General features: G+C 48.5%; 1 protein-coding gene across 1 annotated transcript in view; it reads left to right on the top strand.

Annotated features, from left to right (window-relative positions):
• LOC143975947 (uncharacterized) overlaps nt 1-14,448 on the top strand; it is a 115,169-nt gene that overhangs the window by 26,270 nt on the left and 74,451 nt on the right. The window contains exon 2 of the mRNA XM_077478476.1: nt 13,761-13,828. Within this exon, the coding sequence (XP_077334602.1) occupies nt 13,761-13,828 (68 nt within the window). The remainder of the gene's footprint in view (nt 1-13,760; nt 13,829-14,448) is intronic.

Below are 14,448 nucleotides of genomic sequence, written 5' to 3'. Positions count from 1 at the left end.
AAATCCTGTTTTCTTGATCATACATCACGGGACACAGAAGCTTCATTACATAGTGGGTTATATAGGCACCTCTGGTGATTGGACACTGGTTGACCCCAATTAAAGAGAATTCCTCCCCTATATAACCCCTCCCATCCGGGAGGCACCTCAGTTTTTTCGCCAGTGTCTGGTCGATGGTCACGTAAAACTTAGCTCTATGCGGGTCCCGGCGAGGGCCGAAGGGCTACAACAAACCGGATCCATACCTCAGGCCGATATTTGACTCCCAAGATGGTATGGTACCCGGGCCTCGTCTGCCGAAGAAACGAGGTTCTGCCTGTAAGTCCTCTCCATTGGAAGACTGGGCTCTGGGACAACCAGACTTGGGGTACTGTTGACTCAGGGCGCCCGTAAGTTTCTGGCAGAGCTTTTTACATGGCCCAGGTAGGAGGATCTTTTCGTAAGAACCCCAGATACGCCTGAAGGTTGGCTAACAATACCCGCCGTGATGGGTGAAGGCTGGAATTGGTCTGAGATCAGCAATTCCTGCGGCGGGGAAAGGTAAGGGAAGTCATCCTATATATTTAAATATATGAATGGATTTCTTCATTGTGAGTAGTTGTATGTCTTACCTGGTTTCCACCACTTGAGGGAGTAAGAGCAGCCTGATGCATACTTACATGCCTTTCAATACAACACGCTCAGTGAAAGCCTGGTTTGTCCAGCTACTCACATCTCCTTACAGTTCCTGCCACAGTTAAAGTAAAAAAGGGGTCCCACGCAGATCAGGGGTCCCACGTTGCCCCCTTTGGGTTCTCCTTCCCCCCCCGGATCCCGCGGTCCTCGTGCACGCGCGCCGGGCGCGCTCCCGGCCTAATGGAGGAGGGGGGGGTGTGGTTGCCAGCTGTGCACGATTAGTGTGCTCAATGCTGCAGTGCAGGCGCCAAACGGCCGTTTTTAAAAAGCCCAGAGCGTCAGGGGACTGTAAGGTGAGACACAGGAGCTGTGGGCTGTAAGCATCCGTGGGATTGGATCCAGGCAAACCTTAAGACACCTACTCAGCATCAGGTTGTGCAGTTAAGCATATATTGATTTATTGTGAGACTTTAAGCACAACAAGTGATTGCATTTGTACAAGTACCTCTGCTTTGTAGCTCAGTACTATGTCTCCTCGTAAGAGGGTTTCAGGGGCAGGTAATAAAAGCACTGGCAAGTCACCGCCTAGGTCCAGGGGTTCCAAAAGTGCATGCAAATTACCATCCCCCTCTGCAAGACTGGAGCCTGCATCTCAAGACAAGTCAGTGCCCCTTTCAGGCTTTGCAGCCTCTCCTAATGTCGCAGCCCCGGTCTATGTCACTGAGGACTCCCTTAGGGCTACATTGGAGGGTTTTGAAGGGAGGATAATGAATTTTATTTCTGCTTCCCTAAAAGATAGCAGAAAAAGGGGTAGATCCCCTCCCTCTGCTGAAATCCCTCTCTCAGACAGTTGCTCTGAAAATGAGGAGAGATCCCTATCTTTGGATAGGGATCATGAGCAGTCGGATGAGTCAGAGGAAGAGGAGTTAGTCCCCTCCTCTCAGGCACTCAGAAAGCAGGTGAAGTATTATACTGAATTGGTGCGTACCACGTTCAGAATGCCGGCTGCTGAAGTCGCTACATCCTCTGTCTCTTCCCTGGGAGTCAGGAAAGCCCCACAGACTGCTTGTTCCTTCCCAATTCATCCTTTAATGGGTGACTTGATGTATGAGGACTGGGGACATCCCGATAAACTGTTTACTCCTCCCAAGAGGTTTTCCATGCATTATCCTATGGAGGAAAGTTTCACCAAGAAATGGGGGGCCCCATCTGTCGATGCGGCTATCTCTTGTGTGAATAAAAACCTAACTTGTCCTTTGGATAATGCGCAGGTATTTAAGGATCCAGCTGACAAAAGGCTGGAAACCTTGTTAAAAGCCTCCTTTTCCATGGCCGGCGCTGTGGTGCAACCTACAGTCGCAGCCGTGGGGTTATGTCAGTTCCTTAAGGAACAGGTTAAACAAATGTTTGAACTCCTCCCCAGTGAGGAAGTAGAGAAATATGCAGAGATGCCCCACATCTTATGTTTCATAATTGATGCGATTTTGGATTCTGTCCAACAAGCATCACGTTTATCCCTCATGTTGGTACACATGCGTAGGGCTCTATGGCTAAAAAATTGGGCTGCTGAAATGTCATGCAAGAAGCATTTGGCTGGGTTCCCATTTAAAGGGGAGCGTTTGTTTGGAGAAAAATTAGATAAACTCGTCCAAAATATTTCGGGAGGTAAATCTACACTCCTTCCAGTCAAAAAGAGTAAACGTCCTTCATTCAGGCGTACTCTTTCTCCCGAAGCATCAAGCTCTAAACAGTGGCGACGGCCTTCCCAGCCCTCTGCTGCTAGAAAGCCTCAGGGCCGAGCCCAGGGACAGAAAAAGACTTGGGGGCGGAAGCCTGCCAAGCAGACCTCCAAAACCTCCTTGTGAAGGGGCGCCCCCGCTCGGCCGAGTGGGGGGAAGGCTCCTGCAGTTTGCAGGCGCCTGGCGGGAGGAGATTCAAGACAGGTGGGTGATCTCTTCAGTATCTCTGGGCTACAGGCTAGAGTTTCAGAAGATTCCACCTTCTCGTTTTCTAAGGTCAAGGATCCCCAAGGATCCGATAAAGCAGAAACTGCTATTCCTGGCCTTAGATCAGTTACTATCCCAAGGTGTGATAGTAGAAGTGAGCCCGAAAGATCAGGGTTCAGGTTTTTATTCGAATCTCTTCACCGTTCCAAAACCAAACGGAAGTGTCAGACCTATTGTGGATCTGAGAGACTTAAACCGGTTTCTACACATCCAGACCTTCCGGATGCAGTCAATACGCACTGTGGTCTCCTCCCTGCAAGGAGGAGAATTCATGGCATCAATAGATATCAAAGATGCATATCTCCATGTGCCAATATTTCCCGCACAGCAGAAGTTTCTAAGGTTCGCGGTAGAGCAGCGCCATTTTCAATTTGTGGCCCTGCCGTTCGGCCTAGCTACGGCCCCCCGAGTCTTCACGAAGATTCTAGACCCTCTCTTAGCAATCTTAAGAGTTCAGGGCATAGCCGTCATGGCTTACCTAGACGACTTGCTTCTCGTAGAGAGAACTACAACGTGCCTAAGTCGCAGCGTCACCAGAACGCTAGAACATCTGGGCCGCCTACGTTGTATTATAAACCTAGAAAAGTAGTCTTTGCAACCGACCACCAGGTTGGATTACCTGGGTCTGATTATAGACACCGCTCAGGGCAGGGTGTTCCTTCCAGGGCCAAAGGCCTTGGCCATTGGAGATCTGGTGCGCCTGATTCTGGGCAGAAAATCTTCCTCCATTCGCCTATGTATGAGACTGTTGGGAAAAATGGTCGCCTCATTCGAGGCCGTCCCATTCGCCCAGTTCCACTCAAGGCCCCTGCAAAGATGCATCCTTGCGATTTGGAACGGGAAGCCCCAATCCCTGGATCTTCCTATGCGTTTATCCCCCCGGGCACGCAAAAGTCTTGTCTGGTGGTTACAAACCAAAAATTTGCTGAAAGGCAAAACTTTTCTTCCCCTCTCATGGAAGATTGTCACAACGGATGCCAGCCTGACAGGCTGGGGAGCCGTATTGGAGGGAACATGCTCGCAGGGAAAATGGTCTGCGACCGAAAGTCTGCTGCCCATAAATATCCTGGAGATTCGGGCAGTTTACATGGCACTCAGAGAGTGGTCTCACAGACTGCGAGGTTTCCCAGTTCGGATTCAGTCCGACAATGCCACCGCAGTGGCTTATATCAATCACCAGGGCGGTACCAGAAGTCTGGTGACCCAAAAGGAGGTGAATCGCATACTTGTCTGGGCAGAGGAGCATGTTCCGTGCCTCTCTGCAGTCTTCATCCCAGGAGTGGAGAATTGGCAGGCGGATTATCTCAGCCGCCAGCAGTTGTGCCCAGGAGAATGGGCTCTGCACCCCGATGTGTTTCAAGACATATGTTACAAGTGGGGCACTCCAGACGTGGATTTGTTTGCGTCCAGATTCAACAGGAAACTGGACAACTTTGTGTCAAGGACAAGAGATGCACTTGCTCAGGGGTCAGATGCTCTGACGGTTCCCTGGGATCAGTACAACCTGATCTATGCCTTCCCCCCGAGCCCGCTGCTATCGCGGTTCCTGGGAAGGGTCAAGAGGGAGGCGAAGTCGGTCCTTCTAGTGGCCTCGGCTTGGCCCAGGCGACCATGGTTCGCAGAAATCATGAATTTGGCAGTGGGCAGGCCATGGACCCTCCCTCTCCGGCCAGATCTGCTCTCACAGGGTCCAATTTACCATCCTGCTTTACGCAGTCTGAATTTGACGGTCTGGCTGCTGAGACCCACATTTTGAGAGGCCGTGGTCTTTCGGGGCCAGTCCTTTCCACTCTGGTCAATGCCAGAAAGCCGGCCTCCAGGCGTATCTATTACAAGATCTGGAGGGCATATGTTTCCTGGTGTGAACCCAGGAGATGGCATCCTAGAAGGTATGTCATTAGCAGAATCTTGGCCTTTCTCCAATCAGGCCTTGAAATGTTTTTGGCCATAAGCACCATCAAGGTGCAGATTTCGGCCCTTTCGGTCTTTTTTCAAAGACCGCTTGCATCACATTCCCTAGTACGGGCTTTTATCCAGGGGGCTATGCGGATAAAACCGCCAGTCAAACCTCCGGTATGCCCATGGGATCTGAATTTGGTTCTCTCGGCCTTAGAAGCCCAACCATTTGAACCTCTGCATCTGGCTTCTTTAACTCTCTTGACAAAGAAGCTGGTTTTCCTAGTAGCCATATCCACGGCTAGAAGGGTATCAGAATTGGCAGCTCTTTCTTGTAAAGAGCCCTATTTAATTATCCATAAGGACCGGGTGGTTATGCGTCCCAACAGGTCCTTTCTACCTAAGGTGGTTTCAGGTTTTCATCTGAATCAGGATATAATCCTACCATCCTTTTTTCCAAATCCTCAGTCCATAGAGGAAGAGTCCTTACACACTTTAGATGTGGTTAGAGCAATCAGTCTTTATCTTCAAGCAACTGCTCAGATAAGGAAAACTGACTGTTTATTTATTCTGCCAGAAGGCCCTAGAAGGGGTCAGGCAGCGTCAAAGTCCACTCTCTCAAGGTGGATCAGACAGGTTATTTCTCAGGCCTATAACTTAAAGGGGAAGATTCCTCCTTTTCAGGTGAAAGCGCACTCTACTAGGGCTATCAGTGCTTCTTGGGCAGTGCATCACCAGGCCTCCCTGGCTCAGATCTGTAAGGCTGCGACTTGGTCATCAGTCCACACATTCACCAGATTTTATCAGGTGGATGTCAGAGGGCAAGAGGATATCGCCTTCGGGTGCAGTGTACTGCAGGCTGCAGTTTAGGTCCTCAGGTCCCTGGCGGTCTATACTTATGATCTGTGTCTCCCTCCCCTCAACCTGAGCATTGCTATGGGACATCCCACTATGTAATGAAGCTCCTGTGTCCCGTGATGTATGATCAAGAAAATGGGATTTTTATATACAGCTTACCTGTAAAATCCTTTTCTTGAGAGTACATCACGGGACACAGGGCTCCCGCCCCTCTTGGGTTTTACGTGGTTTCTTATTGCTTTGCTACAAAACTGAGGTGCCTCCCGGATGGGAGGGGTTATATAGGGGAGGAATTCTCTTTAATTGGGGTCAACCAGTGTCCAATCACCAGAGGTGCCTATATAACCCACTATGTAATGAAACTCCTGTGTCCCGTGATGTACTCTCAAGAAAAGGATTTTACAGGTAAGCTGTATATAAAAATCCCATTTTCCTTTACTGAGAAGTTGTAGTATATTATTGCACTCAATATTTGTATTCTGTTAATCAGTTTATCTCTTTTCAGGGCTTTTTTTGCTAGTTCTAATAAAGCCCAGCTAAAAGTTTAAACAGTGTTTTGGTGTTACTGAGATCCTGGGGAGGGTGAGTCATCACTGGTGTGGGACAGAAGACCCGTATATTACAGTGGCCCTTGCGGGGGTGGCGCTACACACATAATTGGATTAAGGGCTGCACATCCTCAAATGACATGTAGCCCTGATCCACCAGGGAATGAGCTGATCGGATGGTCTCCATCAGCCGATCACTAGTCCACCCTTTTAGAAGCTGGCGACAATATTCACCATCCTCTTCTGCCAGCAGAGAATAATACGTGATTTCATTGAAATCCATATTGGCCGACTAACAGGTCGGGATGGTTCCTCAATGCAGCCACGTCTGGTCAGGGATGGCCTAGGTATACTGTCAGGCCGCGTACACACGGGCGGACTGTTCGCCCAACTTTGTCCGTCCAACAGTTTCGGCGGACAGTCCGCTCAAACTTAGCATGGACGGACAAGCCCACACACGACGAACGAACAGTTTGCTGAAACCGTGCGCGATGACGTTTCGACACGTACGACGGATCGAAAAATTCGACGTCCAATACACTGCAATGCAACTTTCCGACGTGTAAATCCTTTCTGAGCATGCGCGAAACTTAGTTTGTCGAACAAGCCTACACACGGGCGGACTGTTCGCTCAAACAAGGTTTCAGCGGACAGTTTTTCGGAATTTCCGAAAAACCTTGTTCGTCCAACTGTCCGCTGAAACTGTCCGCTGAAGCCCCACACACGAGCGGACTGTCCGCCCAAACACTGTTCAGCGGACAAGGTTGGGCGAACAGTCCGCCCATGTGTACGCGGCCTCAGGGAATTATTAGACCAGAGTGTGGAAACCCAGAACGAATGTGAGTGAAATAACAACAAGTGTTTATTAAAAAGGAAAGTGAAAACATACAGTGCACTACCAACCACAACAGCAGGAAATATATATATATATATTTATTTTTATATATTGTAATATTTGGGGGTTATTTTAGCTTAAAGGTAGAGCTTACCAGTGAGCTGAATCCACACCAGATGTCGTTTAAGGGCTCGTAGGCCCACTTTTATTAAAGAAAGAAAAGTCCGATACCAAAATAGTTGCCCACACAGGGGTTTCAGCTTTCCACAGCAATAATGTACGTAGAACCAAAAATACCAAGCCACCTGGCTCTCTTCAGCAGCACTGCTGCTCAGACTTATGTTGCAGCCCTCTCGGCTCTTTAACAGAGTTCCTGTACGCCCAGTACCTCAGCACTCTTTACTAGCTTCTTTTTCAGCCCACAAGCTTGGACCCTCTGTCTGCTCTGACAGACCGACCTGTGCAGACATGCACACTTCTTCTCCCTTACACGCCTGGACTCCTCGGGAGGGTGGAGCCCAGAACCATGGTGTTGGCTTTGTTTTAAGCCCAAGACCCACCTGTGCAATCATCCAGCCAGACTGCTGGCTGGTCCCAAAACCCGGTCCCAGGATTGGAGATTCCGTACTACCACATATCCCCCCCCCTTTGTTTCGACCCAGAGGGCGGAACACCCAAGTTACTTTTGGCACCTCTGTGCCAGATACCATTTACAGAAGTACCCTCCTGTCCAACCTCGCTTCTCCTAACGGGGAACTCCACCCAATGCCTCCTTTGGAGTCTGCCTCTAAGCCTTACTGTCACTCTGCTATGAGCTTTGATGCAACCTTCCCAACTTTTCTTCCGAGTGAATTTCCATAAGCACTTCCTCTCCTGAAATCTTAATGGATTCCCGTTGGTCTTCCTACCAACCCTTCTGCTTCCACGCTTCAGGTTCCCTGGTTTCCCCAAAACTTTCTCAGCAGTACTGTTCTGAGACTGTAGGGGGCCTATTTCTATAGTGTTTAGAACGGAAACCCACCTCTTATTTCTGGTACCTGCCTCAGCAGTCACTAATTGATTACCAGGTTTACCTGTACCTTTGGACACCACATTATCATGTACCATTAACACATTATTTGGTTCATCATTGACAGACATATTCAAACCAACATTAGACCTCTCAATGTTGCACATGTCACCAATGCCTTTTTTTCCAACGGTAGAGTCCACAGAGGGCACACATACTGGAGGGCCGCCATCACCCACAGGAACCTCACAGGACGCCACCTCCCCTGGGTTCACCCACTCTGCAGGCAGCTGTCCTATCACTTGACCCGTTCTGATGCCATCTGTATTTTTATCCACCGGAACAGGCAAGCTCTGGTCTGATCCACATACAATTTTTACCACGCTCCTTGTCCATTCCCCTGTCCCGGGGACCTTATTAGGTTTGTCACCTAAACCAACCATTGGACTGGGGACCCCAGTCTCTTTAACCACCTTTGTTTGAGCCCTGGTCAGGATCTCTGCTGCTTTCAGGTCCACACATGGCCCTTCCACCTCATGTGGTTTTTCTACTGGTGCAGTATACACGCCCTTCACCGTCTGACCAGCACCACACTGGACCATAGCAGCAGAAATGCTTCCCATCTGGCTGTTAGGAGGTGTAACCACAGGCAATTTAGGCTTATTTTCAACTTCTCCAACGTCTGTCTCAAATATTTCTTCTGCACGTAGTCCAGCAGCATACGTAGCAGCAACTTTTAACAAAAGTAGCAAATTTAGGAATAAACCATTCCTGTCCTGTTTTGCTTTGCTCTGTACAGCCTGCCATACAGTGCTCCACCTAGTGGTACTGCGCAGTACCAGCCCATCAGACTGTGGAGGAGACACACTAGTATAGATTGGCTGTACATCCCAAAGTTCAAGCATCTCTTTTAATGCTTCAGTTATAAACCAGGCCCTTGACTCCAGACCTAAGTCCTTCCTGGGGTCTTTCATGACACTGGGGATGCAGAGAGACTCACTTGCTGAGACTTGAAAAGTTGCGACGGTTAACAGAACCTCCTCCCGGCTGGAGGTAAACACAGCCTGGTGCTCCACCAGAGCGCTGCCAGGTGCTGGACTCATACCCAACTTCTCAGGCTCAGCATCAGTGAACTGCTCCAGAACATTACCAGTGACGTCACGTTGACACTCCATGTCAACCTCAGTTGTGTGGGTCACGGACAATGTCTCTGCTGTGCCCTTATTTGGTTCATCCTGCTCACCAGGGTTAACCCCTGCAGCAGCCACCGCTCCCTCAGGTACAGGCTGTTCTGCAGCCTCTCCTGCTGGCCCAGCAGAAACCGTGTCCACCTTATCTTTGTGCATAAAAGCCTTATCTATCAGGGAGATAAGATTTTTGCTCCAACTATCCCAATCTGTTGTATGTGCGCTCCCTTCTGCGGTACTCCTCAGCACCGATCCTTCTGCCCAAGGAGACACATAAGAACAGACTGGCCTAGTTGCAGACTCATTACACCAGCCATTGTAAATCACATCAGACTGTGGTAGCACAGGTTGCAATACACCATATTCACCACCTTTCTCTGCTTGCATTTCATAAGCCTCACACACTTTTGCATTTTTCACAGGTTGTGTTAATCCACCATTTACCTGCACATTTTTAGTACTAGCAGCTTGCACTAACACATTACCATTACATGGTACAGTTACATTCTGTCCCACCAGATTGACATCGCAGTTGTCCAGGGCAACCTCTGACTCCAACACATGAAGTTCCCTGGAGATTCCTGTGGACAACTGTGCTGTCTTACCACCAGTTGCTACAGGCAACGGCCCATTTTTGGTAACCCCAGGTTCTTTCAGAGCAAAAGTTTTCCCGACAGCAGCAAACTTTTCATTAACAGTAACATTTATAGCATTTTTCGCATTTGTAGGCTGTCCTAGCCCATGGTCAACTTGAGCCTGATAGTCATTAGACACAACACTTTTAGACATCAACACAGGTTCTATTTGGATTTTAACCCTTGCATTCCCACTATATAGGGAAAAGTCATTCTCAAGTGCACATTCAGTGGCCCCACTAACTGGAGTCACTCTCACATCATCATGGACAGTCTCGTAACCAGTCCTTTTATACATGAAATCAGCAGTTCCAGCCATCATTTCATTAAAGACAGTCTTACCCACCGCAGTCGTTGGGGTCACCATCTTCATTTGAGTACGTCGTCTTATGCACCAGTCCTCTGCTGCACTTTTACTGGCCAACTCCCCCTGGTGGCCATGGGATGAAACTACAGCAGGCATCTCCCACCGTTTAGCACCCCCTGCAGGCACAACAGGAAACTTCTTGTTGCTAGGGGTGACTGCAAACATATTTTCACCGGAATTTGGGCCTACAGACAAAACTTTCTCAGCAACATTATCTCCAGCCGTATTCCACAACCTAGGGCAAGAAAACATGCCATGCCTCAGCTGGCCACATTCCAGGCATGGTACTGGACGATTTTTTCCCAAAGCGATTCTCTCTTGGTGATTCCCAGCTGGCCGGAATGCACAGGCCTCTTTGTGGGGACGCTGAACCAAACCTCTACTGCAGCTCCTTTCAGGCATAAATTTCACTCCGGTTGCCATGGGAGACCACACTCTCCCAGCAGAACTTTGCTGGCTCTCTCCAACATGATAAACTGGCTCCTCCTTAAGCCACTTTCCACGATCCTTATTAGACTTAGCCCATGGTACAGAGACAGCCCGACTGGCTTCCTCTGCGTTGCTATGGGCAACCACTCTCATCCTCAGCCTTTGATCAGCCTCTCTCCTTGCATATAGCATGGGCTTCTCTCTGCTGGATCCCGTCTCATGCTGTGACACATTCACAATAGCTGTTTTAACTGCATCAGCTTTGCCAGGGGCAACAACAGCCCTCTTCCAGTTATGGACATCTAGCGGCTTTCCCCTTGCACTGAGGGTTGGCTTCCTTTCCTCTGTAGCTTGGTCCAGTGCTGCTAAATGCCGCTTGCACCAATCCACTGCAGATTCAAATGCTGGTGGACTCTCCATAACAGCAGTCACCTGTGCACTCATTGCACCAGGGTTGCTAGGGACAACCCCAGCCCTTTTTCTCCTTGATACACTCTGATCAGGTATGTATGGGGCTCGTTCGGGCGGTAACAACCCCTCCAACCACAGAGCTCTGTCTCTCATTTCAGCAAACCTGGCTTCTTTTAAGAGCTTTGACCGCCCCATACTTAGAGACTCCAGAGCAACTTTAAACAGTCCAGGAAAATGAAAGTGTCTCTTTTAAAGCAAGTTGCTTTTCTCTTCAAGCAAGCTTTCCTCACCTGCACATTGCACACACTGATTGTGCTGTCTCATGCACACAAACACAGTTCATAGCAGGGAAAAAAAAAAAATTTGACTTTTCATTCACAGGTACACCACCTGCAACACGCAATGCCTTTTGCCTGGCTGCACTTCCACACACAGCCAATAGTTCCTGACTTGAACTTACTGTAGGGCAAGGACCCGGATTCCACCGTCTTCTGCCCGCATTCGAACACCACTTGTAATATTTGGGGGTTATTTTAGCTTAAAGGTAGAGCTTACCAGTGAGCTGAATCCACACCAGATGTCGTTTAAGGGCTCGTAGGCCCACTTTTATTAAAGAAAGAAAAGTCCGATACCAAAATAGTTGCCCACACAGGGGTTTCAGCTTTCCACAGCAATAATGTACGTAGAACCAAAAATACCAAGCCACCTGGCTCTCTTCAGCAGCACTGCTGCTCAGACTTATGTTGCAGCCCTCTCGGCTCTTTAACAGAGTTCCTGTACGCCCAGTACCTCAGCACTCTTTACTAGCTTCTTTTTCAGCCCACAAGCTTGGACCCTCTGTCTACTCTGACAGACCGACCTGTGCAGACATGCACACTTCTTCTCCCTTACACGCCTGGACTCCTCGGGAGGGTGGAGCCCAGAACCATGGTGTTGGCTTTGTTTTAAGCCCAAGACCCACCTGTGCAATCATCCAGCCAGACTGCTGGCTGGTCCCAAAACCCGGTCCCAGGATTGGAGATTCCGTACTACCACAATATATATATATATATATATATATATATATATATATATATATATATATATATATATTATACACAATAAATGGGAACTACCGGAGACGTCAATGAAAGCCAGGCCGAGGTCATACACCGGGGAATCAGTAGATGGGTAAGGACGGATGGATGGGCTGCAGAGCAGGGATCTAGGTAGCAAGAGGCAGGAGGAACAACAGGTCCAGGATGGGCTCAGGATTGGAAAGGGACAGGTCAAGTAGATACAGGGTTCAGGTTCAGCAGTCAGGGCACATGCAGAGAGCGATACCAAGGCAAAGCATGTTAGAGCTTGCCCAGTATATATAAGACTGATGATTACCCTCACGTAACAGCTGATTGGAGCAGATGCTGTCTGCTCCACACTGCCGGAGTACACCCGCTGGTGAGCGCCGCTACTACAGTCCAGGGATCCAATAGTGCCACCAAGAGGTAGGTCCTCTTATTACAGGCCCTGGGTGTTAGAAGACACCCGCTGGTGGACACTGGTACTGCAATCCAAAAGATCAACAGCGTCACCAACGGGTGGACCTTTTCATGACAAGTAATGCCAGGACACTCTTCACTCTGTAGCTACTTCTCAGTACAATCCTCCTCAACCATATTTTAGGGAATGGACAGCACTGGATCCACATAAACCAGGCAAGCCTTAGTTATAATGCACCAGGGGATCAACAGCAGCACAGTCACCCAGGTCCTGCTCTCAGGTCTGTACTCACAAGTCCTTAGGTAATTGAATGCCTTCCTCCTGAATCAGGCAGACATTTCCAAGATGGACTCTCCAGATTGGACCCAAGCTAAAGTCCCCCTTCTTCTTTAACTCAGAGATTTCCTTGAGTGGTTAGGCCCCCCCAGCTTTAGAGCCCAGTCACAAGTGCAACTTCTGTGACCCTGGTAGTTTGTTATTTTTTGTTGTTTTCTTTTTTTAATTTTTTTTTACCATTTTATTTTATTTATTTATTTATTTCACAATTTTATTTATACATTTTTTGACATATTTTTTAGGACCTCCATTGGGGGGCTTTGGTGAAATATCAGGGGTCTAAACAGACCCCCGATGTCTCACTTGTGAGACAGAGAAAGGAACTGAGGACAGAATTATCAGTCCCTTTCTGTGCAGCCTAAGCTGCATGGAATTTATGAACAGGATTAGCTCTGTACCGAGCTTCCAGTTCATTCAGAAACTGAGGCATAGTAAACACAGTGATTGGTATCGATCAATGACTCTATTCATTAAGACAAAAAAGGGGCTGGTAAATGACACAATGAAGCACACAGGGGTCCGGGGCAGCAGGACATGGATAGGTAGGCGGCAGAAGCTGCATGTGGAGCAGTGGTCATCAACCCTGTCCTCAGGGCCCACTAACTATCATTATTATTACATATTTGCTGCTCAGTGATTGCAGTATTCTAGTCTGCATCTCCCCAAAGTAATACATAAAACTTGGCCTGTTAGTGGGCCCCGAGGACAGGGTTGATGGCCACTGATGTGGAGGAACCGATGCCCCTCATTTCCCTCCTGCAGCTGCTGAATGTCTATGGGAGGGAGAAGCGGGCATTCAGCAGCTACATGGAGGGATTGGTTCCTCTACCTAGTGTTGCCCCTGCTGCCCTACAATCTAGGCATACAGAGGGCGGCACAGGTCCCCTGGAGCATGGGACCAGGTCTGTACATATGCCCCTGCCTCATGTTCCTCTTAGACTGAGCACATACACAGGAATAAGGGAGGGGGAATATGACCTTTTCCTGACATCCTCCTTACCCAGTGGAGGACATACATAGCTGAATGCATGCTTCTAATAGTCCGCAATAAGTGGTAAAGGAGGGAAGAGAGTCCTGGGGGTAGTCTGTATTATGTCACACGGGCTGCAGCCATAGAATCTGTCACTTATATCTTTCATTTCCTTTCAGACAACCTTCAATAATGCCGCCATTCCCTCCATGTTGTGGCCTCATCATCGTGGATTCCCGCCAGCCAGGTAAGTGTACAAGAAATGGCAAATTACCATATAAGCGCCCCCCGTGGGATCTGCTTGGAAGCTGAAAATCACTGTAGTAGCTTTAGGATCCCTTGCTGAGCAGTCGCCCTGCTGCATTCTGAGCACAGGAGGTTGGCTACTGGCACTGGCACCATTCAGGGATTGCTTTGCACTTTCTCAATGAATGCACAAGATGGAAAGGTGGGTTATTAAAGTCATGCTCTCAATCCAATTAGAGAATCTTTTGCATTCCCTGAGAAGATGCAAAGAATTCTGTAAATGACACCCATGCTGTGTGGACGACCTCCTGTGTTCACAATTGAGCAGGGACTTGGAAGCTATTGGAGATCTCTGTAGAAGCGGTGCCTAATGCAGGGGTTTCCAGACTCTAGAGGGATCTCACAGATAGGATATATGCATAATTACATTGGTCCAAGCTTGGACAATGTAACTATGTGAAAATTGTCATAGCTGGAATTGTTCTTTAAGCTGTTGCTAGAGTTATGTTGCAGAATTACTGCTATAATCTTTATATTCTGACACTCATACCTGTTTTTACTGACTCTTGTTCCCCTCCTTGGCTACTATGTCTTTAATGTGACCCTTTACCTCTTGCTTTA

This window comes from Lithobates pipiens, unplaced genomic scaffold, assembly GCF_037356315.1.
Source record: "Lithobates pipiens isolate NorthernLeopardFrog02 unplaced genomic scaffold, aLitPip1_a1.2 Scaffold_13, whole genome shotgun sequence".
Taxonomy (NCBI): domain Eukaryota; kingdom Metazoa; phylum Chordata; class Amphibia; order Anura; family Ranidae; genus Lithobates; species Lithobates pipiens.
This window is presented reverse-complemented; position numbering and strand designations above follow the sequence as displayed.